We start from the raw sequence: 23,638 nt of genomic DNA on the forward strand, positions 1-23,638 counted from the left end.
GCCAACCAGGCAGCTGCACCAGCCTAACCCAAAGGCTCCACGCCTAACCGCAGGGCCCTTCGATTTCCACCTCCTCCAGGAAGCCCCCGGGCTGCACACCACGATGAGGCTGATCAGTCCTCCCCAGCCACACCTTGAGCCCCCTCCTCCCACAAGAGTGGGTACTCCCAGGTCCCTACAAGGGGACTGGTTTGGCAGTGATTCCAGGTGGGGTTCTAGGGTAGAACAGGTGGGGCAGGGCCCGGGGAGGAGGACCTGGGCAAACAGGTGCCTCTGTTGACACAGCAGCCCCAAACATGGATTGGGGCCGGGACGCCCAGGTGTTGCTGAGCTCAGGACACCTCCAGCCCCCCTTCCCGGCCTTGATGCCAAGAGCTCCTGGGGGAACAGAACTGGTCCCAGATCTGGTGCTTTTTCTGCCGGGAAGTAGGCGCAGAAGTCGGTGCTCCAGAGGTGCGCAGATTCTGGCTCAGGGGAAAGGGCTTGTCCAGGACCACCCGGCCACACACGGTGCAGCAGATGGGCCGAGGTCCCCACCGCCACCCAGGTGATAGGAGGGGTGACCTGCACAGGCAGTCAGGAGCAGGCCTTCTAGCTCTAGCGCCTTCCTGAGAGGAAAGAAGCACCCCACCTCCTTCCCGTTCGTTGAAGGTACATCCAGGCTTCCAACTAATCTCGCAATCAGAATGGGTGTGAATTCCTCTCTGAAACTCTGGGCATAAGAAATGACACGTTTCTGTTACACAGACATATTGCAAAAAAAAAAAAAAAAAAAAAAAAAAAAAAAAAAAAAAAGATGGACTGGGTGTGGTGGCTCACGCCTGTCATCCCAGCACTTTGGGAGGCTGAGGCAGGCAGATCACGTGAGGTCAGGAGTTCGAGACCAGCCTGGCCAACATGGCGAAACCCCATCTCTACTAAAAACACAAAAATCAGCTGGGTGTGATGGCACCAGTAATCCCAGCTACTCGGGAGGCTGAGGCGGGAGAATCACTTGAGCCCAGGGGGCAGAGGTTGCAGTGAGCGGAGATCACACCATTGCACTCCAGCCTGGGTGACAACAGCAAGACTGCATCTCAAAAAAAATAAATAAATAAAGTAAATTTTAAAAAGATGAAAACACACACACACACACAAAGAAATGACATCTTTTCTTTTCTTTTTCCTGAGACAGTGTCTTGCTCTGTTGCCCAGGCTGGAGTGTAGTGGTGCAATCTTGGCTCACTGACACCTCCACCTCCCATGTTCAAGCAGTTCTCCCACCTCAGCCTCCCGAGTAGCTGGGATTACAGGTGTGCGCCACCACGCCTGGCGAATTTTTGTGTTTTTAGTAAAGATGGGGTTTCACCATGTTGGCCAGGCTGGTCTCGAACTCCTGACCTCAGATGATCTGCCCACCTTGGCCTCCCAAAGTGCTGGGATTACCGGCGTGAGCCACTGTGCCCGGCCTTATTTTCCAAATTAAAAAAAAAAAAAAAAAAAAAAATTACCCAGGCATGACGGCACCCACCGATAGTCCCAGCTACTTGAGAGGCTGAGATGGGAGATGGCGGGAGCCCAAGAGGTCAAGACTGCAGTGAACAATGATGGTGCCTCTGCACTCCAGCCTGGTCTTTTGAACAAGACCTTGTCCCAAACAAAAAACAAAAAACAAACTTGCTTCAGGCCTCAAATTCCCAGAGTTGAGAGAAATCCAAGCTCAGTCTCACTGCACAGGGCCTCCTGCCTCCCCTACAGGCCCACCAGGAGGTGGGGCTGCCAGGCGCTGGAGCTGAGCCTGGGGTCTTTGGGGGTCCCGTTGCTTTGGGGCGCTCCTTGTCAAGCCTTCATGGTGAGGGGTTAGTGTAGCTGCCGGAAGGTTTCGTCCCACCTGCTGCACAGACAAAATCTATTCCCTGAGACCACAGCATTGCAGTAAAGAAAGACTTTAATTGACTTGAGGTGGGCCCCGCCACCCAGAAGACGAGTCCTTACACACATCAGTCTCCCCAAAGGCACCAAGGTTCGGGCTTTTCAAAGACACTGGTGGGGCTGCTGTCTATGGAGTCGCCATTCTTTTTTTTTTTATTTTTAGAGACAGAGTTTCACTCTTGTTACCCAGGCTGAAGTGCAATGGCACGATCTCAGCTCACTGCAACCTGTGCCTCCCAGGTTCAAGCCATTCTCCTGCCTCCGCCTCCCGAGTAGCTGGGACCACAGGCACCTGCCACCTTGCTCTGGAGTAGCCATTCTTTTACTCCTTCACTTTCCTAATAAACTTGCTTTCACTTTTCTCTATGGACTCGCCGTGAATACTTTCTTGCATGAGATCCAAGAACCCTCTCTTGGGGTCTGGATCAGGACCCTTTCCTGTAACGTATTTCTGTGGAACCACACAAGGGACTATCGCGTGGAAGACCCTTCCCAAAGGCTAACTTTCAGAAAGTGCTGGGGTCCTGTAACATCTTTCTGGCGAATCCTGAAGGGACAATACTCAGGGGACTCCAGACCCACAGGAAATAGAAAAGGAAATGGACTCTGCAGCCCTGATTGGATGACTCTGGGTAAGTGGCGGGGGCCCAGTAAAGAATGGGATTGGGGGGCCGGGCGCGGTGGCTCACGCCTGTAATCCCAGCGCTTTGGGAGGCCGAGGCGGGCGGATCACGAGGTCAGGAGATCGAGACCATCCTGTCCAACACGGTGAAACCCCGTTTCTACTAAAAAAATACAAAAATCTAGCCGGGCGAGGTGGCGGGCGTCTGTAATCCCAGCTACTCGGGAGGCTGAGGCAGGAGAATGGCGTAAACCCGGGAGGCGGAGCTTGCAGTGAGCTGAGATCCGGCCACTGTACTCCAGCCTGGGCGACAGAGCAAGACTCTGTCTGAAAAAAAAAAAAAAAAAAAAAGAATGGGATTGGGGTAGAGGTCCAACTTAGGGGAGTTAGGTAATGCCTAAAACAGACAGGGGGCATTGTGGCTCATGCCTGTAATCCTAGCACTCAGAGGCTGAGGTGGGTGGGTCACTTGAGGCCAGGAGTTTGAGACCAGCCTGGGCAATATGGAGAAACTGTCTTTACTAAAAACACAAAAAAATTAGCGGGATGCGGTGACTCACCTCCCAGTTGGGAGGCCAAGGTGGGCAGATCACCTGAGGTCAGGAGTTTGAGACCAGCCTGACTAACATGGTGAAAACCCGTTTCTACTAAACATACAAAAATTAGCCAGGTGTGGTGGTGGGCGCCTGTGGTCCCAGCCAGTCAGGAAGCTGAGGTGGGAGAATCGCTTGGGCCTGGGAGGCGGAGGTGTAAGTGCTGAATGGGTTCACCTTGCCGGCTGCCTAGACAGAGCCAATTTATCAAGACATGGGGGAGTGCAATAGAGGAGTAATTCACACAGAGCTGGCTGTGCGGGACACAGGAGTTTTATTATTACTCTAATCAGTCTCCCCAAGCATTCTGGGATAGGAGTTTTTAAAGCTAATTTGGTGGGTATAGGCTTGGCAAGTGGGGAGTGCTGGCTGGTCAGGTTGGAGATGGACTCATGTTCAGACTCCTCTCTTCCTGGGTGGCATGGCAGAACTGGTTGGGCCAGATTACCGGTCTGGGTGGTACCAGCTGATCCATCCAGTACACGGTCTGCAAAATATCTCAGGCACTGAGCTTTGAGCTTAGGTTTTTGTTTTTGTTTTTGTTTTGTTTTGTCTTGTTTTGTTTTGTTTTTGAGACAGAGTCTTGCTGTGTCGCCCAGGCTGGAGTGCAATGGCACGATCTTGGCTCACCGCAACCTCTACCTCCAGGGTTCAAGCGATTCTTCTCCCTCAGCTTCCCAAGTAGCTGGAACTACAGGCTCCTGCCACCATCTCAGGCTAATTTTTGTATTTTTAGTAGAGACGGGGTTTCACCACATTGGCCAGGCTGGTCTCGATCTCCTGACCTCGTGATCCACCCGACTTGGCCTCCCAAAGTGCTGGTATTACAGGCGTGAGCCATCACACCTGGCCTGGTCTTAAATTTTACAATAGTGATGTTATCCCCAGAAGCAATTTGGGGAGGTTCAGACTCCTTTTTTTTTTTTTTTTTTTGAGATGGAGTCTTGCTGTTGCCCAAACTGGAGTGCAGTGGCCGGATCTCAGCTCACTGCAAGCTCCGCCTTTCGGGTTCACGCTATTCTCCTGCCTCAGCCTCCCGAGTAGCTGGGACTACAGGCACCCACCACCTTGCCCGGCTAGTTTTTTTTTTGTATTTTTTAGTAGAGACAGGGTTTCACCGGGTTAGCCAGGATGGTCTCGATCTCCTGACCTTGTGATCCGCCCGTCTCGGCCTCCCAAAGTGCTAGGATTACAGGCTTGAGCCAACGCGCCCGGCCCAGACTCTTTTTTTTTTGAGATGGGGTCTCGCTCTGTCACCCAGGCTGGAGTACAGTGGCGCCATTTTGGCTCACTGCAACCTCTGCCTCCCACGTTCAAGCGATTCTCCTGCCTCAACCTCCCGAGTAGCTGGGACTACAAGCGTGTGCCACCATGCCCAGCTAACTTTTTGTATTTTTAGTAGAGACAGGGTTTCACCGTATTAGCCAGGATGGTCTCGATCTCCTGACCTCATGATCTGCCCGCCTAGTCCTCCCAAAGTACTGGGATTACAGGCATGAGCCACCGTGCCCAGCCGGTTCAGACTCTTGGAGCCAGAGGCAGCATGACCCCTAAACCATAATTTCTAATTTTTTTTTTTTTTTGAGACGGAGTAGTGCTCTGTAGCCCAGGCTGGAGTGCAGTGTCACAGTCTCGGCTCATTGCAATCTCTGCCTCAGCCTCCCAAGTAGCTGGCATTACAGGTGTTCAACACCATGCCTGGCTATATTTTTGTACTTTTAAGAGAGACAGGGTTTCACCCTGTGGGCCAGGTTGGTCTCAATCTCCTGACCTCCTGACCCGCCCGACTTGGCCTCCCAAAGTGCTGGGATTACAGGCGTGAGCCACCACGCCCCGACAATTTCTAATTTTGTAGCTGATTTATTAGTCCTGCAAAGGCAGACTGGTCCTCAGGCAAGAAGGGGCTCTTTTCCGGAAAGGGCTGTTAACTTTGTTTCAGAGTCAAACCAAGAACTCAAATCCTTCCCGGGCCGGGCGCGGTGGCTCAAGCCTGTAATCCCAGCACTTTGGGAGGCCGAGGCGGGCGGATCACGAGGTCAGGAGATCGAGACCATCCTGGCTAACACCGTGAAACCCCGTCTCTACTAAAAACTACAAAAAACTAGCCAGGCGAGGTGGCGGGCGCCTGTAGTCCCAGCTACTCGGGAGGCTGAGGCAGGAGAATGGCGTAAACCCGGCAGGCGGAGCTTGCAGTGAGCTGAGATCCGGCCACTGCACTGCAGCCTGGGTGACACAGCAAGACTCCGTCTCAAAAAAAAAAAAAAAAAAAAAAAAAAAATCCTTCCCGAAGTTAGCTCTGTCCACGCCCAGTAATGAACCAGGACAGCTTAAGGGTGGGAAGCACGACGCAGCACCTTAGTTAGGTCTGATCTCTTTCATTGTCATAACTTCCTCAGTGATAATTTTTGCAAAGGCGGTTTCAGAGGCCGCAGTGATGTGAGATCGCGCCACTGCCGTCCAGCCTAGGGGACAGAGCGAGTCCCTGTCCCATGCAAAGAACCAAACGGGAAAAACAAACAAACAAACACAGGGCTGCGCCACGGCCTGGGGGAAAGCCGGCAGAGAGGTGCGGGCGCCCAGCCCAGGGCGGGCAGGGCAGGGCTGAGGGCGCGGATCCCTACCCATGCCCCGCGCACCTTCATGACGGCTCAGAGCTGCTCCGAGGCAAACTCAGACAACTCTCTGAGGACGACGGCCGCCCCCATGACGCCCCGCCTCTCTTTGGGGCCAGGGACCGGGGTCTCGGTCCTATTCGAAAGGGACGGAGAACTACATTTCCCGGCATGCCATCGCGTTCTCCGGCGGCGCTGGGGCCTGCGACGGAAAGAGCTCCCCGCGTCAAACGTCATTTCCGCTGCGCTACTGGAACCACGTTCTGTAGTCGTGAGCGGAGGCCTGGTATGGCGTCCGGTTTCTGATTTCCTCTTTCGGGCGACGGAAGTGACGTGATCACGGCGCGCCACGGCGTCGAACGCGGAGTCAAGGCCGTAATGAACCGTGTCCTGTGTGCACCGGCAGCCGGGTGAGCTCCTCAAGGTCACGGAGGGTCGAGGGCAGGCACCGGCGGGCGGGCGGAGCGCTTACTGCTCTCTCTCTTCCAGGGCCGTCCGGGCGCTGAGGCTCATGGGCTGGGCTTCTGGAAGCCTTCATCCCCTGCCCCGTTCCCGGGATCGGGCCCAGCCTGCCGCCGAGGAAGAGGACGACCCTGACCGCCCCATTAACTTTTCCTCCAGCAAAGCTAATCCTAGCCGCTGGTCTGTGGGCCATTCCATGGGAAAGGGACATCAGCAGCCCTGGTGGAAGGTGCTGCCCCTCAGCTTCTTCCTCATGGCGCTGGTCATCTGGTGCTACCTGAGGGAGGAGAGCGAGGCGGACCAGTGGCTGAGACGGGAGTTGGGAGAGGAGCCAGAGCCCAGTGATCGTTCTGAGGAGGCTGAAACTCCAGCTGCCCACGGAGCAAGAAGTTGAGGGGGTGCCCGCTGGAGCTGGCAGGAAGGGAGCTGACAGCCGCCCTTCGGATTTGATGTCACGTTTGCCCGTGACTGTCCTGGCTATGCGTGCGTCCTCCGCACTGAAGGACTTGGATGGTGGGTGGAGCTCTTGGTTATGCTGATCCGCGTGAAGGCGGAGTAGAATCTGAGCAGATCGGAACCTGCTCCTTGCCTGGCGCTTGATGTCCAAGGATTCCATCCGCAAGACCTTTCAGATCCTTAGGAAAGGTGTCAGTTGCACTGTGTGCTGTTGGATTTGCCCAGTCTTTGTATAACATAATCACGTTTCCAAAGCAATTCTGGTGACACCTGTAATCCAGTGTTAGTGTGCAGGTAATTTGCTTTCTGAGATAGACTGTCTGGCAGAAGTGTGAAACTTTATTACGTGCTGTGTGGCCGGTGTAAAGAACACTTCTCCATATTATGCACAATAACAAATTGAAAATAAATTTTAATTTTATAATATGGGGTTAGATGATTCCTTTTCGCATCTAGTTTTTTAAAAGAGAGTATTTTAGCAATTATTGTTTTTTATTTTAATCTTACTTACCAGAGCACATAAGTTAGTTGCACCAGCAGCTATTTTTAAAAGTTTCGTTTTCCGGCCGGGCGCGGTGGCTCAAGCCTGTAATCCCAGCACTTTGGGAGGCCGAGACGGGCGGATCACGAGGTCAGGAGATCGAGACCATCCTGGCTAACACGGTGAAACCCCGTCTCTACTAAAAATACAAAAACTAGCCGGGCGAGGTGGCGGGCGCCTGTAGTCCCAGCTACTCGGGAGGCTGAGGCAGGAGAATGGCGTAAACCCGGGAGGCGGAGCTTGCAGTGAGCTGAGATCTGGCCACTGCACTCCAGTCCGGGCGACAGAGCGAGACTCCGCCTCAAAAAAAAAAAAAAAAAAAAAACAAAAACAAATAAAAGTTTCGTTTTCCTTTTTTTTCCCCCGAGAGTGGGAACTGAGGAGAGAAACCTACATATATATCACCAAATAGTACCAGAAATGAGGAACTTTTGCAGTTTTCTGCAAAACTTTTTAAGCAAGGCAACAATTTTCTGAGTAGAATACAACTAATGAGTATTTCTTTTCACAAATGATGGGCACTATTTTGGGTTACCTAAATGATATTTGTTGTTGCTGTTTTTTGTTGTTTTTCATTTTCGAGACAGGGTCTTACTCTGTCGCCCAGACTGGAGTGCAGAGGCACAGTTTTGGCTCACTGCACCCTCTGTCTCCTGGGTTCAAGCGATTCTTCTGCCTCAGCCTCCCGAGTAGCTGGAACTACGGGCTTGTGCCACCACACCCAGATCATTTTTATATTTTCAGTAGAGACGGGATTTTGGCATGTGCCAGGCTGGCCTGAAACTCCTGACCTCAAGTGATCTCTCCTCCTTGGCCTCCCAAAGTGCTGGGATTACAGGTAGGAGCCACCATGCCCGGCCCCAGATTCTTTTGTCTCTTGTTTTGAGATGGAGTCTTGCTCTGTCACCTAGGCTGGAGTGCAGTGGTGGGATCTTGGCTCACTGCAACCTCCGCCTCCTGGGTTCAAGCGATTCTCCTGCCTCAGCCTCCAGGGTAGCTTCGATCACAGGCATGCGCCACCATGTTTAGTAGAGATGGGGTTTCGCCATGTTGGCCAGGCTGGTCTTGGATTCCCGACCTCAAGTGATCTGCCCGCCTTGGCCTCCCAAAGTTCTGGGATTACAGGCGTGAGCCACTGTGCCCGGTCAATTGTTTTCATACATATATACATATACATTTTTGACAATGTGACTATCCCACATGCAGCAGATCCCAAGTGCCTCCAGGGCAGCGATCTGGGAGGGCTTTTCCAGTTGCTGACCTCACACCTGTGCCGTGGACAGACCCAGGGCCAGCTGGGGATGGTGGGTGGATCTTCCCTACTCCTGGAGTTTTCTTTTTTTTTTTTTTTTTGAGACGGAATCTGGCTCTGCCGCCCAGGCTGGAGTGCAGTGGCCGGATCTCAGCTCACTGCAAGCTCCGCCTCCCGGGTTTAGGCCATTCTCCTGCCTCAGCCTCCCGAGTAGCTGGGACTACAGGCGCCCGCCACCTTGCCCGGCTAGTTTTTTTGTATTTTTTAGTAGACGAGGTTTCACCGTGTTAGCCAGGATGGTCTCAATCTCCTGACCTCGTGATCCACCCGTCTTGGCCTCCCAAAGTGCTGGGATTACAGGCTTGAGCCACCGCGCCTGGCCAAGTTTTCAAAGGATGGTAACAGAGCAGATTGATAGGTGAACAGTTAATTCAGTACAGTTAGTATTTATTATTATTAGTTTTTGAGATGGAGTCTTACTCTGTTGCCTAGGCTGGAGTGCAGTGGTACAATCTTGGCTCACTGCAACCTCTGCCTCCCAGGTTTAAGCACTTCTCCTGCCCCAGCCTCCTGAGTAGCTGGGATTATAGGCACACCACCACTCCTGGCTAATTTTTGTATTTTTAGTAGAGACAGCGTGTTGCCGTGTTGGCCAGGCTGGTCTTGAACTCCTGACCTTAAGCGATCTGCCCACTTTGGCCTCCCAAAGTGCTGGGGTTACAGGCAGGAGCCACTGTGCCCAGTTGTATTTAACTATTTTTGTAGTGTGTTTGTCTTGTTTTCCCAACTGGGCTGTAGGGTTTATTTTCCCCAGAGTATGTGGCACATGGACCTCCCCAGATAAGCATTTGAGAGGGAGACCATTGTAAGCATGCTAGAACAGACATAACTGCAGCGATACTTGAGATGACATAGCTGGGCAGAAGGTGGAAATTGTTTTTTTGTTTTTTTTCGAAGTGGAGTCTCGCTCTGTCACCCAGGCTTGAGTGTGGTGGTGCGATCTCGGCTCACAGCAACCTCTGCCTTCCGGGTTCAAGCAGTTCTGCCTCAGCCTCCTGAGTAGCTGGGATTGCAGGTGTGCACCACTGCATCTGGCTAATTGTTTTGTATGTTCAGTAGAGACGGGGTTTCACTATGTTGGCTAGGCTGGTGTCAAACTCCTGACCTCAGGTGATCCACCCACCTCGGCCTCCCAAAGTGTTAGGATTACTAACGGGGGTGAGCCACTGTGCCTGGCCAGAAATTGTTTTAAAACGAAAATTCTTTAAAGGAATATGTTAGCCCAAATGGTCACGTCTAAACCGATGAACTGCCTCAGAAGGTCCTGCCAGGGCCGTGCATTTTGTCCCCAAGAAAAGTGAAATACTTATACATTCACAGTGAAAAACCTGGGGTTGGGCCGGGCGCGGTGGCTCACGCCTGTAATCCCAGCACTTCGGGAGGCCGAGGCGGGCGGATCACGAGGTCAGGAGATCGAGACCATCCTGGCTAACACGGTGAAACCCCGTCTCTACTAAAAAAAATACAAAAACCTGGGGTTGGGCCGGGCGCGGTGGCTCACGCCTGTAATCCCAGCACTTCGGGAGGCCGAGGCGGGCGGATCACGAGGTCAGGAGATCGAGACCATCCTGGCTAACACGGTGAAACCCCGTCTCTACTAAAAAAAATACAAAAAACTAGCCGGCAAGGTGGCGGCACCTGTAGTCCCAGCTACTCCGGAGGCTGAGGCAGGAGAATGGCGTGATCCCGGGAGGCGGAGCTTGCAGTGAGTGGAGATCATTCCACTGCACTCCAGCCTGGGTGACAAAGCGAGACTGTCTCAAAAAGAAAAAAAAGAGGCCGGGCGCGGTGGCTCAAGCCTGTAATCCCAGCACTTTGGGAGGCCGAGACGGGCGGATCACGAGGTCAGGAGATCGAGACCATCCTGGCTAACACGGTGAAACCCCATCTCTACTAAAAATACAAAAAACTAGCCGGGCGAAGTGGCGGGCGCCTGTAGTCCCAGCTACTCGGGAGGCTGAGGCAGGAGAATGGCGTAAACCCGGGAGGCGGAGCTTGCAGTGAGCTGAGATCCGGCCACTGCACTCCAGTCCGGGCGACAGAGCGAGACTCCGCTTCAAAAAAAAAAAAAAAAAAAAAAAAAAAAAAAAAAAAAAAAAAAAAAAGAAAAACCTGGAGTTATTAAATCTGGTACCACCCTAGGTTTTTTTTTTTTTTTTTTTTTTTTTTTTTTTTTTTTTTTTTTTTTTTGAGACGGAGTCTCGCTCTGTCGCCCAGGCTGGAGTGCAGTGGCCGGATCTCAGCTCACTGCAAGCTCCGCCTCCCGGGGTTACCGCCATTCTCCTGCCTCAGCCTCCCAGTAGCTGGGACTACAGGCGCCCGCCACCTCGCCCGGCTAGTTTTTTGTATTTTTTAGTAGAGACGGGGTTTCACAGTGTTAGCCAGGATGGTCTCGATCTCCTGACCTCGTGATCCGCCCGCCTCGGCCTCCCAAAGTGCTGGGATTACAGGCTTGAGCCACCGCGCCCGGCCCACCCTAGGTTTTAAAGAACATTTCTTCCAAAGCATGAAAAAAAAAATGATACTTTCAATAAGTCTTACATCAGTTTCCTTTGATTTCTTCAAGGAAGATGCCCCCAGGGTGTGGAGGAACAGCAGGCATCTTCACTCATACCTTTACAGCAAAGATCCCCAAATTCCTAAACCCTAAGGCCTCAAATCCTTTTCCTAGCTTTAGCAGGCTCCATAGACACCTCTGCTGGGCAGCTCACAGGCTCCTTAAACTCCAAAATGGAATTAATCTCCCCCAAACCTGTTTCTTCTCCCTTGTTCTGTATTCCTGCAAGCCGGAGACCTGGGCATCATCCTAGACTCCCTTTCCATTCATAGCACCCTGGGAGTCTTCAAGGTCTGTTTATTCCTCTCTGAAGAATTCGCAGGCCCTGTCGTTCCTGCTTGACTTCATTTTCCTGCTTGACTTAACTTGAAAATATTTTCTTCATTGTCATTTTAATTTTAAGATTTAAATATAATGTTTGTAGAAATAATTCATTTAGAAAATGTGAACCTGGCTGGGCAGGGTGGCTCATGCCTGTAATCCCAGAACTTTGAAAGGCTGAGGCAGGTGGATGACCTGAGGTTGGGAGTTGGAGACCAGCCTAACCAACGTGGAGAAACCCCGTCTCTACTAAAAATAAAATATTAGCTGGGCGCGGTGGTGAATGCCTGTAATCACAGCTACTGGGGAGGCTGAGGCAGGAGAATTCCTTGAACCTGGGAGGTGGAGGTTGCAACAGCGAGCCGAGATCGTGCCACTGCACTCCACCCTGGGCAACAACAGTGAAACTCCATCCCCCACCCCCCCGCCTCTCCCCTGCCAAAAGAAAAGAAAATGTGAACCTAAAAAGAAATTTATCCTACCAGCAAATGATCGTTTTGATAGTTTTTGTTGTTTTACAGTATTAATATTAAAAAAAAAAACCTGACATACTTGGAACAAATCTACAGGAAGTGATTTGTTTTTAACCTAAATGGGCACATTTTTCTTTTTCTTTTTTTTTTTTTTTTTTTGAGACGGAGTCTCGCTCTGTAGCCCAGGCTGGAGTGCAGTGGTGTGATCCGGGCTCACTGCAAGCTCCGCCTCCCGGGTTCACGCCATTCTCCTGCCTCAGCCTCCCGAGTAGCTGGGACTACAGGCGCCGCCACCGCGCCCGGCTAGTTTTTTGTATTTTTAGTAGAGACGGGGTTTCACCGTGTTAGGATGGTCTCGATCTCCTGACCTCGTGATCCGCCCGCCTCGGCCTCCCAAAGTGCTGGGATTACAGGCTTGAGCCACCGCGCCCGGCCTCCTAGCACTAACAATTCTTAGTAAACGCTGTTTCTATCAAATCATGTACATAGCAGTTAGAGTTTTCCATTTTCTCGGCTACCGGGCTGTTGGGGGAAGGGGGGCCTCAAGTGTTTGCAAAATAACTGTGATAATTACCTTTGTAGATAAATCTTTAAATATAAGTTTTTGAGGTCAGGGTTCGAAATGGAAGAGATTCCTTTTTACAAAGGCCAGAACCCCTTGGCTCTTCCGCCCCGTACCTGCCTCCCCCTGACATCAGCCTCTTGGTTAGTTTGCGGAAGACCAGCTCTATTGAGATACAACTCTTGTGATTAATTCATGTAAAATACACGGTTATGTTGGATCATGTCACAGCAGGGGCGACCATCGCGGGTCCCACGCGCGGCCCCGGGCAGGGCCCCCTCCCACCCGCGTCCCAGGCCGGGGATCGCAGGGCAGGGCAGGGTAGGGCGGGGCGCGGGGCTGGGGCGGGGCCGGGGTCTGCGGGCCGGGGGCGGGGCAGCGGGGGGCGTGGCCGCGGGGGGCGCGCGAGGAGATCCGGGGGCGGGGGCGCCGGCGCGGCGCATGCGCGCTGCATTGTTTTGACTGAAAATGCCGTCGGTTTCGAAAGCTGCGGCGGCGGCGCTGAGCGGGTCCCCCCCGCAGACTGAGAAGCCGACCCACTACAGGTCAGCGCCCGTCCGGCCTGCGGCCCCCCCGCCCGCGCCCGGTACAGCTCGGAGCCTCCCGCCGGGGCTCGCGCCGCCTCCGCCTCCCCTTCGCCGTCCCGGCGCCCCCTGACCTCCGCGCCGCGCCTGGTCTGGGGGAGCCACGACCCTCTGCGCTCGGCGGCCTCCGCCTGAGGTCGGAGCGCGGCGCCAGGGTTTGGGACGGCACCTGGTTCCGGGGTCCACGCGCCTCTGGGAGGGAGGAACGCCCCGGGGCTAGGGGCTGCGCCTGGGCTCGGGGACCGGGACCCTCTGCTCTGGCTGCTGACCCTGAGGTCACAGCGGGTCGCCCAGGTTCCGAGGTGGCGTTTGGGCTTGGGGACCAGGGTCAGCGCCTGGGCTTCGAGGTCGGATGAGGGTCGCATCTGGAGTCGGGATGGGGGTGGACGCAACGCCCGGGACCCGCCAGGAATCTGAGTGCGGGTCGACCCTGGGGTTGGAGCGCCTGAGGCTGGTGAGCCCCTGGAGGTGCTGCTGGAAGCGAGCTGCGGCGCTGTCTGTGTTTGTAGGTACCTGAAGGAGTTCAGGACGGAGCAGTGCCCCCTGTTTTCACAGCACAAGTGTGCGCAGCACCGGCCGTTCACCTGCTTCCACTGGCACTTCCTCAACCAGCGGCGCCGCAGGCCCCTCCGCAGGCGCGACGGCACCTTCAACTACAGCCCCGACGTGTACTGCTCCAAGTACAACGAAGCCACCGGCGTGTGCCCCGACGGCGACGAGTAAGCGGCCGCGAGGGGGCGCCGCTGCCCGGGGGGAGGTGGGGGCCTCCGCCCAGGGACTCGGCCTGGACCCTCAGCGGACGCCTTGGTGTCCATACCTGGTCTCTGTCGAGGGAGTTGTAATTAGATGCTGAAGTTTTTTAGTGACCAGGGATGCTGGGGAAGCGTTGCCTATTCTCAGGCCAGTTCCGGAGGGATTGTCTGTGTTTTAGGGGTAACACTTGTGTGACTCAAACCAATTTTGCTTCACCTCCCACTTTTTTTTGTTTATTTGTTTTTTGCATTTTGAGACGGAGTTTCGCTCTTGTTGCCCAGGCTGGAGTGCAATGGCATGATCTCGGTTCACTGCAGCCTCCACCTCCCGGGTTCAAGTGATTCTCCTGCCTCAGCCTCCCGAGTAGCTGGGATTATAGGCGTGTGCCACCATGCCCAGCTGATAGAGTTAAATAATTTTACTCTATGTTTAGTAGAGACAGGGTTTCTCCATGTTGGTTAGGCGGGTTTCGAACTCCCAACCTCAGGTGATCTACCCGCGTCGGCCTCCCAAAGTGCTGGGGTGACAGGCATGAGCCACCGTGCCTGGCCCCACTTTTTTTTTTTTTTTTTGAGACAGGATTTTGCTCTGTCACTGGGGCTGGAGTGCCATGATGGGACATGGCTCACTGCAGCCACCAACTCCTAGGCTCAAGTGATCTTCCCTCCTCAGCCTCCCAAGTAGCTGGGACTGTAGGCTCATGCCATGCCAGCTAATTTTTGCATAGTTTTTGTAGGGATGGGGTCTCACTACATTACCCAGGGTGGTCTTGAACTTCTGGGCTCAAGTGATCCTCCTGCCTCAGCCTCCCAAAGTGCTGGGATTCCAGGTGTGAGCCACTGTGCCTAGCTGTTTCCCACTCTTGATTTGACACAGTTCCTGCATCAGAAACAACCTTTGGCCAAGTGCATTGTTTTGTGTTTCTGTAGAGATGGGATTCTTGCTGTAGCCTGGTCTGGTCTCAGTCTCCTGGGCACAGTGATCCTCCCTCCTTGGCCTCCCAAAGTCCTGGGATTCCAGGCATGATCCACTGCGCCTGGCCAGGTTTTGGAGCATTTTGTAGCGGACGGTTGCTTTCCACGCAGAGAGCTTGTTAGAATATTCACACTGTAGGCTGGGCGCGGTGGCTCAAGCCTGTAATCCCAGCACTTTGGGAGGCCGAGACGGGCGGATCACGAGGTCAGGAGATCGAGACCATCCTGGCTAACATGGTGAAACCCCGTCTCTACTAAAAAAAATACAAAAAACTAGCCGGGTGACGTGGCGGGCGCCTGTAGTCCCAGCTACTCAGGAGGCTGAGGCAGGAGAATGGCCTAAACCCGGGAGGTGGAGCTTGCGGTGAGCTGAGATCCGGCCACTGCACTCCAGCCTGGGCGACAGAGCGAGACTCCGTCTCAAAAAAAAAAAAAAAAGAATATTCACACTGTAGAATATATCTGGGATGTTTCCTTTCTTGATGTTTACATATTTATTTTAATTTTTAAGAAGATAGTAAAGTTTTTATGTGCAGGCTCATTTATGTAGCATTGAGATTGAATCTTGCTCTGTCACCCAGGTTGGAGTGCAGTGGCACGATCTTTGCTCACTGCAACCTCTACCTTCCAGGTTCAAGTGACCTGCCTCAGCCTCCTGAATAGCTGGGATTACAGGCACCCACCACCACGCCTGGCTAATTTTTTTTTTTTTTAATAGAGATGGGGTTTCGCCATGCTGGCCAGGCTGGTCTCGAACTCCTGACCTCAGGTGATTCTCCCTCCTTGGCCTCTTAAAGTGCTGGGATTACAGGTGTGAGCCACCATGCCTGGCCCCTGTGTAGCACTTTTAAAGTTAAGAAATCAAGGTTTTGTTTTGTTTTTTTTTCTTTTTTTACAAGTTTCCTAATAGTGTTATGAACAGATGTCTTTATTTTGAAGTCTGTAAAATGGGAAAACAGGGAAAATACAAGTCAGATTGTATATTCACAGACCGGTGGGAGGTGCTGTCAGGTTCTACTTGCTTCCTGAGGGCTGCTGGCAGAGGGTGGAGGGTGGACGGTGGTCCATTCCTGCCTAGGAGTGAGATGGCGGCAGCTGCAGTCTTGAAGTCTCCATGCTCTGATCCCAGGGACCTTCCCGTTGGAGGCTGCTTTCAGTGTGGAGACCCGTGTGAAGTCTGTTTTCCTTTATTTTTTCAATAGTGCTTAGCCCAGGGAATAAATTTTTCTAATTTATTTATTTATTTATTTATTTATTTATTTATTTATTATTTTTTTTTTTTGAGACGGAGTCTTGCTCTGCCACCCAGGCTGGAGTGCAGTGGCCGGATCTCAGCTCACTGCAAGCTCCGCCTCCCGGGTTCACGCCATTCTCCTGTCTCAGCCTCCCGAGTAGCTGGGACTACAGGCGCCCGCCTCATCGCCCGGCTAGTTTTTTGTATTTTTTAGTAGAGACGGGGTTTCACCGTATTAGCCAGGATGGTCTCGATCTCCTGACCTCATGATCCGCCCGTCTCGGCCTCCCAAAGTGCTGGGATTACAGGCTTGAGCCACCGCGCCCGGCCTAATTTTTTTTTAGGGATGCTAGAAACTTTAAATACTGAAATGTTTTTAATTGCACATTAAATAGTGTTTGTTTTGTTTTTGTTTTGAGATGACGTCTCTGTCACGCAGGCGCCATCTCGGCTCACTGCAACCTCCACCTCCCAGGTTCAAGCGATTTTCCTGCCTCAGCCTCCCGAGTAGCTGGGATGACAGGCATGTGCCGCCATGCCCAGCTGATTTTTGTATTTTTAGTAGAGACTGGGTTTCTCCATGTTGGTCAGGCTGGTCTTGAACTTCTGATCTCATGATCTGCCCACCTTGGTTTCCCAAAGTGCTGGGATTACAGGCGTGAGCCATTGTGCCCGGCTGTTTTTGTTTTTTGAGACAGGGTCTTGCTCTCTTCCTGGGCTGGAGAGCAAGGGCACTAACACGGCTCACTGCAGCTTGAACCTCCAGGGCTCAAACAATCTTCCTGCCTCAGCCTCCTGAGCCGCTGGGGCCACAGGAGTGCTCTGTCACTCCTGGCTAATTTATTATTACTATTTTTTTTGAGACCAAGTCTCACTCTGGTTGCCCGGGCTGGAGTGCAGTGGTATGATCTCAGCTCACTGCAGCCTCTACCTCCTGGGCTCAGGTGATTCTCCCTCTTCAGCCTCTGGAGTAGCTGGGACTACAGACTCTCTACACCATGCCCGGCTAATTTTTTTGTTTTTTTTTTTGTTTTTTTTTTTTTGAGACGGAGTCTCGCTCTGTCACCCGGGGTGGAGTGCTGTGACCAGATCTCAGCTCACTGCAAGCTCCGCCTCCCGGGTTCACGCCATTCTGCCTCAGCCTCCCGGGTAGCTGGGACTACAGGCGCCGCTACCTCGCCCGGCTAGTTTTTTGTAGTTTTTAGTAGAGACGGGGTTTCACCGTGTTAGCCAGGATGGTCTCGATCTCCTGACCTCGTGATCCGCCCGTCTCGGCCTCCCAAAGTGCTGGATTACAGGCTTGAGCTACCGCACCCGGCCATTTTTTTGTATTTTTAGTAGAGATGGGGTTTTGTTACGTTGTCCAGGCTGGTCTCAATCTCAAACTCCTGGACTCAAGTGATCCTCCCACCACAGCCTCCCAGAGTGCTAGGATTATAGGTGTGAGCCACCACACACCTTGGCTCACTCTTTATTTTTTTTGTAAAGATGGAGTCTCACTGTGTTGCCCAGCCTCAGGCGACCCTCCCACCTTGGCCTCTCCAAAGTGCAGGGATTATAGGTGCAAACCACCACACCCGGCCATGTTGTTAAGGCAGGTTGGTGCCTCAACTTGAAGTAATGTAGCCAGCCCGTTTTGGTGAGGATGATGATGTACTTCTAGGCGTTCTGAAAGTGCATAATTGAATTGCTTTTTGAGCCACTGTTTACTGCAAATGGGGCTTTCAAAGGCAGGTATTTGTCTAGTTGATGTCTGGGCTCAGCCCCTAATTTCCCTTGGTCAAGCCCCTTATCTGCCCAGATCTGGGATCCTGAGTTGTGAGTGGGGCCAGTGCTGCCTAACTCTAGTGTGGGGGTCCCAGAAGTGTGAATATGAGCACCCAGCCTGTCTGACCCCACTCCAGTGTTGAATACGGGTCACTGATTGGCAGTGCTCTGTTGCCCAGGCTGGAGTGCAATGGTGCGATCTCAGCTTACTGCAACCTCTACCTCCCAGGTTCAAGCGATTATCCTGCCTCAGCCTCCTGAGTAGCTGGGATTACAGGCATGCACCACCACGCCTGGCTAATTTTGTGTTTTTAGTAGAGACCGGGTTTCTCCATGTTGGTCAGGCTGGTCTTGAGTTCCCGACCTCAGGTGATCCGCCCGCCTCATCCTCCCAAAGTGCTGGGATTACAGGTGTGGGCCACTGCACCTGGACAGGTGATGCTTTTGATGCATAAGGAGAAAGCATCTTTTTCTCTCTCTCTTTTTTTTTTTTTTTTTCTTTTGAGACAGGGTCTTGCTCTGTCACCCAGGCTGGAGTGCAGTGGTGCCATCACAACTCACTGCAGCCTCGACCCCCTGGGCTTAAGCAGTCCTCTCACTTTAGCCTGCCAAAGTGCTGGGATTACAGGTGTGCAGCCCTGCACCTGGTGAGAAAGCATCTTTTCATAACTGTTTCTTTTTTTGGAGATGGAGTCTCCCTCTCACTCTGTCTCCTAGACTGGAGTGCAGTGGCGCAATCTTGGCTCACTGTATCCTTTGCCTCGTGGGTTCAAGCAGTTATTCTGCCTAAGCCTACTGAGTAGTTGGGATTACAGGCATGTGTCACCATGCCTGGCTAATTTTTGTATTTTTAGTAGAGATGGGTTTCGCCATGTTGGCCAGGCTGGTCTTGAACTCCTCACCTCAGGTGATCCACTAGCCTCGGCCTCCAAAAGTGCTGGGATGACATGCAGGAGCCACCATGAGCCCCTGCGCCCGGCCTCATAACTGCTTTGGTTCCGGAGTCTGGAAATCCTGGTGTGGACTCAGCCCCACTGCTAGGCACAGGGTGGTGTCCAGTTCTTACAGGGATGGACAGTGCTGTGGTAAGCACCTACCTCGAGGTGGTCACTTCAAGCCGTGCTCAAGTAGCTGTTTCATAATGTGATTTTTCATTACACAGATATTAGCCTGCTGTCTGAATGGCTTACAGTTTATAATTGAGGGTGGTAAGTGGGGCTAAGATGCCTGTTTGGTGTTTTGTTTTGGATGCTTCCTGGGTACATCCACACATAATAAGGAAATTTCCTTATTTTATTTAATATTTTGTTTGTAGCATGTGAATGACTTGCTTCGGCCGGCCCTTTCGGAGGTGTCTGACAGGCTGCCTCCCCTGGGAATCTCCTCCATAATTACCCTTCATTCCACGGGAGCGGGACTTTCTTATCACTGCACACAGGGTAGCCAGTTTGTCCCACTGAAGTGCCCGCTCTGGTTCTCATTGAGGGTTGCCTCGGAATTTGTAAATAGATGAGCGTTCAGAATAAGGACAGGACCTTCATCCTTCCCATAACCTGCGTTCTTTTATTTCTAGGGAGCAGTATATTCTGTAAGGGCTGAGGGATAGTATCTCGTTACTGCTCTCTTTATGGATTGTCTATTCTCTTTTCTTTCTTTCTTTCTTTCTTTCTTTCTTCTTTCTCTCTCTCTCTCTCTCTCTCTCTCCCCATCTCCCTCTCTCTCTCTCTCTCCCTCTCTCTCTCTCTCTCTCTCTCTCTTTCTTTTCTTTCTTTCTTTCTTTCTCTTTCTTTCTTTCTTTTCTGATGGAGTCTCCCTCTGTCGTCCAGGCTGGAGTGCAGTGATGTGATCTCGGCTCACTGCAAGCTCTGCCTCCCAAGCTCACAGCATTCTCCTGCCTCAGCCTCCCGAGTAGCTGGGACTACAGGCACCTGCCACCAGCCAGGGCCTTCCTTTTCTTTAGTTCATTGGTTTTTGAAATTTCTATTTTGGCCGGACGGGGTGGCTCACGCCTGTAATCCCAGCACTTTGGGAGGCCGAGGTGGGTGGATCACGAGGTCAGATCGAGACCATCCTGGTTAACACGGTGAAACCCCGTCTCCACTAAAAATACAAAAAACTAGCCTGGCGTGGTGGCGGGCGCCTGTCGTCCCAGCTACTCGGGAGGCTGAGGCAGGAGAATGGCGTGAACCCGGGAGGCGGAGCTTGCAGCGAGCCGAGATCGCGCCACTGCACTCCAGCCTGGGCGACAGAGCGAGACTCTGTCCCCCCCCCCCAAAAAAAAGAAATTTCTATTTTGGGTGTTGATACTACCAACCTGTTGTTTTACACATGAATGTATATCAGAGAGCAGAGACCTTTAACCCGTGTCAGGCGTGGCTCTTGGTTCTGGCTGGAGGCGCTGGGGCTGAGCTGTGGGGCAAAGCAGGACTGGGACCCCAGGAGGGCCCCCGCTGCTGGCGCCTCCTTTCCTGGGCAGGCTGGCACCTCGCTGCACCCCTGCCTGCTCAGTTGCTGCCTCAGTGTCAGCCCCTCCTGGGGTCAGCCTCACTGGCACCAGCTCCTGCGGGCGCCTCTGCCGTCACCGCCCCCTCTGTGGAGGGTGACCTCCTCCAGCCCGTGCTGTCATCCCTTCTCTCCTCCTCCCATGGTGCCCCAGGTCACTTCTCGGTGTCCTCCCCTGTTCTCTGTGGGCACCCCCTCCGGTGCCTGCCCCCGTGGGTGCCCCCACTGTGCGACCTTTCCTAGGTGGGTGGCCGCCCCTTGTTGCACCCCAAGCCGTGCCCGTCCTGTGTGCATCATGCGGACCCTGGGCCCCGACCCGCCCGGGTCGGGAAAGGCCCTTTGTTCTGCGGGACGCGCCCCTCCCCTGCGCCCCCACGGTTGGCTGTCCCGGGTCACGTGTGGAGCCCCGCCCCCGTGGGAACTGTCCTGGACGGGGGTGGGGGGGTGGGGCCTTGAGACTGCGGGGCTGTCGCTGAGGGGCGGGGTCCTTGCTTTTCTCTTTAAACAGATTGTAGTAAAGAAATAGAAAAGACGCCCCGCAGAACCCCGGGCCTCTTCAGGGTCCGTCTTTTTTGTTTGTTTTTCTTTTGAGCCAGGGTCTGGCTCTGTCTCCCCAGCTGGAGTGCAGTGGCTCAGATCTCAGCTCACGGCAACCTCTGCCTCCCGGGCTCAGCTGATCCTCCCACCTCAGCCTACCGAGTACCGGGGACCACAAGTGCGCCACCACCCCCAGCTAAATTTTTTTTTTCTTGTAATTTAATAGAGATGGGGTTTTGCTGTGTTGCACAGGCTGGTCTCCAACTCCTGGACTCAAGCGATCCACCTGCCTCGGCCTTCCAGAGTCCTGGGATTACAGGCGTGAGGCACCATGCCCAGCCTCTAGGCCCATTTTCATTGGGGGAAAAAAAAAATCCACGTGGCCTGCAGCTGTGTAGCCACAGAACCAGTGGCCATCTGCCAGCCCACCCCTGCCCAGAAGAGCGCCCCTGCACTGTGGCCCTGCAGCCACCCTGGGTCTCTTGTTCTCAGGAAAAAACGGGCTCACCCCATTCCTGTGGTGCAACTTTTCCGGGTTGACACACAGGTTTGTTGTCTTTTTTTTTTTTTTTTTTTGGACAGGGCCTCACTCTGTCGCCCAGGCTGGATCTTGGCTCACTGCAACCTCAACCTCTTGAGCTCAAGTGATCCTCCCACCTCAGACTCCAGAGTAGCTGGGACCATAGGCGCACACCACCATGCCCAGCAGAATTTTTGTATTTTTTACAGGGATGGGGTCTTACTGGTTTCGAACTTCTGGGCTCAAGTAACCCACCCACCTCTCCTCCCAAAGTGCTGGGATTACAGGAATGAGCCACTGCACCTGGCCTCTGTCTTCTTTCCAGAGCTCTGTTTGGCGGTGTCACCTGGCAGACCTGACACTTCCTGCTTGCCCTGTCGGACCTCCCCAGGCCCCTGTACTCTGGCAGGTGGAAAACTCCTGTCTGGATGGGTCCAGGGTGTGCCTAGCTGGGTCTCCATTGTGCATTCTGTGAGGAACTGGTGGGAGGAGAAACTTTTCTAAGTATCCATTTCTTTCTTTTTTTTTTTTTTTTTTGAGATGGAATCTTGCTCTGTTGCCCAGGCTGGAGTGCAGTGGTGCAATCTCGGCTCACTGCAAGCTCCGCTTCCCAGGTTCACACCATTCTCCTGCCTCCGCCTCTGGAGTAGCTGGGACCACAGGTGCCCACCACCATGCCCAGCTAATTTTTTGTATTTTCAGTAGACGGAGTTTCACCGTGTTAGCCAGGATGGTCTCAGTCTCCTGACTTCATGATCTGCCCGCCTCGGCCTCCCAAAGTGCTGGGATTACAGGTGTGAGCCACCGTGCCCAGCTAGCTTTTTTTTTTTTTGTATTTTTAGTAGAGATGGGGTTTCCCCATGTTGGCCTGGCTGATCTTTAACTCCTGACCTCAGGTGATCCACCCTCCTCAGCCATCCAAAGTGCAGGGATGACAGGCGTGAGCCCCTGCGCCCGACCGGGAGTCTGATCTGTTAAAAGATCCAATTGCAATATTTAATTTTAAAATGTTGAATGCCTTAGGACCTAAGGCGTAGGTGAAAGATTTACTCACTTCAGGGTGTGTAGGTTGTTGCTGTTTAAACTGATGTCATGATGAGCTTGGGCTTTGGGAGCGAGAAGAAAGCCCGGGGCTGGCCTGGGGCATGAGAGCAGTTTTCAAAACTCAGAGGCATCCGGGCACGGTGGCTCATATCTGCAGTCCCAGTACTTTAGGAGGCCTAGGCAAGCGGATCACTTGAGCCCAGGAGTTTGGGACCGGCATGGGAAACAGAGCAAGATTCTGTCTCTACAAAAAATTAGGCTGGGCCTGGTGGTTCACACCTGTAACCCCAGCACTTTGGGATGCTGAGGCAGGCGGATCACCTGAGGTCAGGAGTTCAAGACCAGCCTGGTCGACGTGGTGAAACACCATCTCTACTAAATATACAAAAATTAGCTGGGCATGGTGGCAGGTGCCTGTAATCCCACCTACTCGGGAGGCTGAGGCAGGAGAATCGCTAAAACCCAGGAGGCAGAAGTTGCAGTGAGTCAAGATTACCCACTGCACTCTGGCCTGGGTGACAGTGAGACTCTTGTCTAAAAAAAAAAAAAAAAAAAAAAACAAACCGGCCAGGCGCGGTGGCTCACTCCTGTAATCCCAGCACTTTGGGAGGCCGAGGCGGGCGGATCACGAGATCAGGAAATCGAGACCATCCTGGCTAACACGGAGAAACCCCGTCTCTACTAAAAAATACAAAAAACTAGCCAGGCGAGGTGGCGGGCCCCTGTAGTCCCAGCTACTTGGGAGGCTGAGGCAGGAGAATGGCATGAACCCGGGAGGCGGAGCTTGCAGTGAGCCGAGATCGGGCCACTGCACTCCAGCCTGGGCGACAGAGCGAGACTCCGTCTCAAAAACAAAACAAAACAAAACAAAACAAATACCTATATAGCCAGGCATAGGGGTGCGCCTGTTCCTCCCATTTCCCCAAGCTGTTTCTGTGCTGTGCTTTGGGCCCCCCTCAGCTGGAAGGGAGTCATCTACACTGCCTGTCCCCTAAGCCCGGTGGTTCTCGCACGTTCCCTGGGAACCAGCCGGCAGTGCAGATCCATGGGCCTCGTCCTGCCAGCTGGGGGGACCGCGTGGGCTCCAGGCCTCCCAGGTGATTTGGATGCACGTGGCTCGCAGTCTGGAGAATGTGTTAAGGGGTCTGGCGCACCCTCCTTGGGTTCAGGTAAGAGCTGCCTGAGGGAAGGGCTTCTCGCACTCCGGGATGTGGCTGCCTCCTATCCTCTGGTCTCGGTGGGTCCAGGGCATTGGAGCATGAGGCAGAGCGGTTCCTGCTCAAAAACAAAACAAAACAAAA

At 53.2% G+C, this 23,638-nt stretch overlaps 2 protein-coding genes across 6 annotated transcripts in view; both read left to right on the forward strand.

Annotated features, from left to right (window-relative positions):
* The first annotated feature begins 6,012 nt into the window (after positions 1-6,012).
* On the forward strand, positions 6,013-7,086 carry C20H16orf91 (chromosome 20 C16orf91 homolog). The gene is made up of 2 exons (XM_010387810.2): positions 6,013-6,148; positions 6,228-7,086. The coding sequence occupies exons 1-2, from the start codon at positions 6,117-6,119 to the stop codon at positions 6,592-6,594; spliced, it is 399 nt and encodes a 132-aa protein (XP_010386112.1). The 5' UTR covers positions 6,013-6,116; the 3' UTR covers positions 6,595-7,086.
* Positions 7,087-12,836: 5,750 nt separating this feature from the next.
* Positions 12,837-23,638, forward strand: part of UNKL (unk like zinc finger) — a 52,867-nt gene continuing 42,065 nt past the window's right edge. For 3 of the 5 annotated variants that reach the window (XR_004055315.1, XM_030924313.1, XM_030924314.1), the window contains exons 1-2: positions 12,837-12,967; positions 13,516-13,725. Coding sequence is in view for 2 of the 5 variants with exons in the window: in XM_030924313.1 (XP_030780173.1) it covers positions 12,891-12,967; positions 13,516-13,725 (287 nt within the window). In the remaining 3 variants the exon portion in view is untranslated. Of the gene's footprint in view, positions 13,009-13,515; positions 13,726-23,638 lie in introns of all 5 variants that reach the window. The other 2 variants (XM_030924317.1, XM_030924316.1) reach the window with 2 other exon arrangements.

This window comes from Rhinopithecus roxellana, chromosome 20, assembly GCF_007565055.1.
Source record: "Rhinopithecus roxellana isolate Shanxi Qingling chromosome 20, ASM756505v1, whole genome shotgun sequence".
NCBI lineage: Eukaryota > Metazoa > Chordata > Mammalia > Primates > Cercopithecidae > Rhinopithecus > Rhinopithecus roxellana.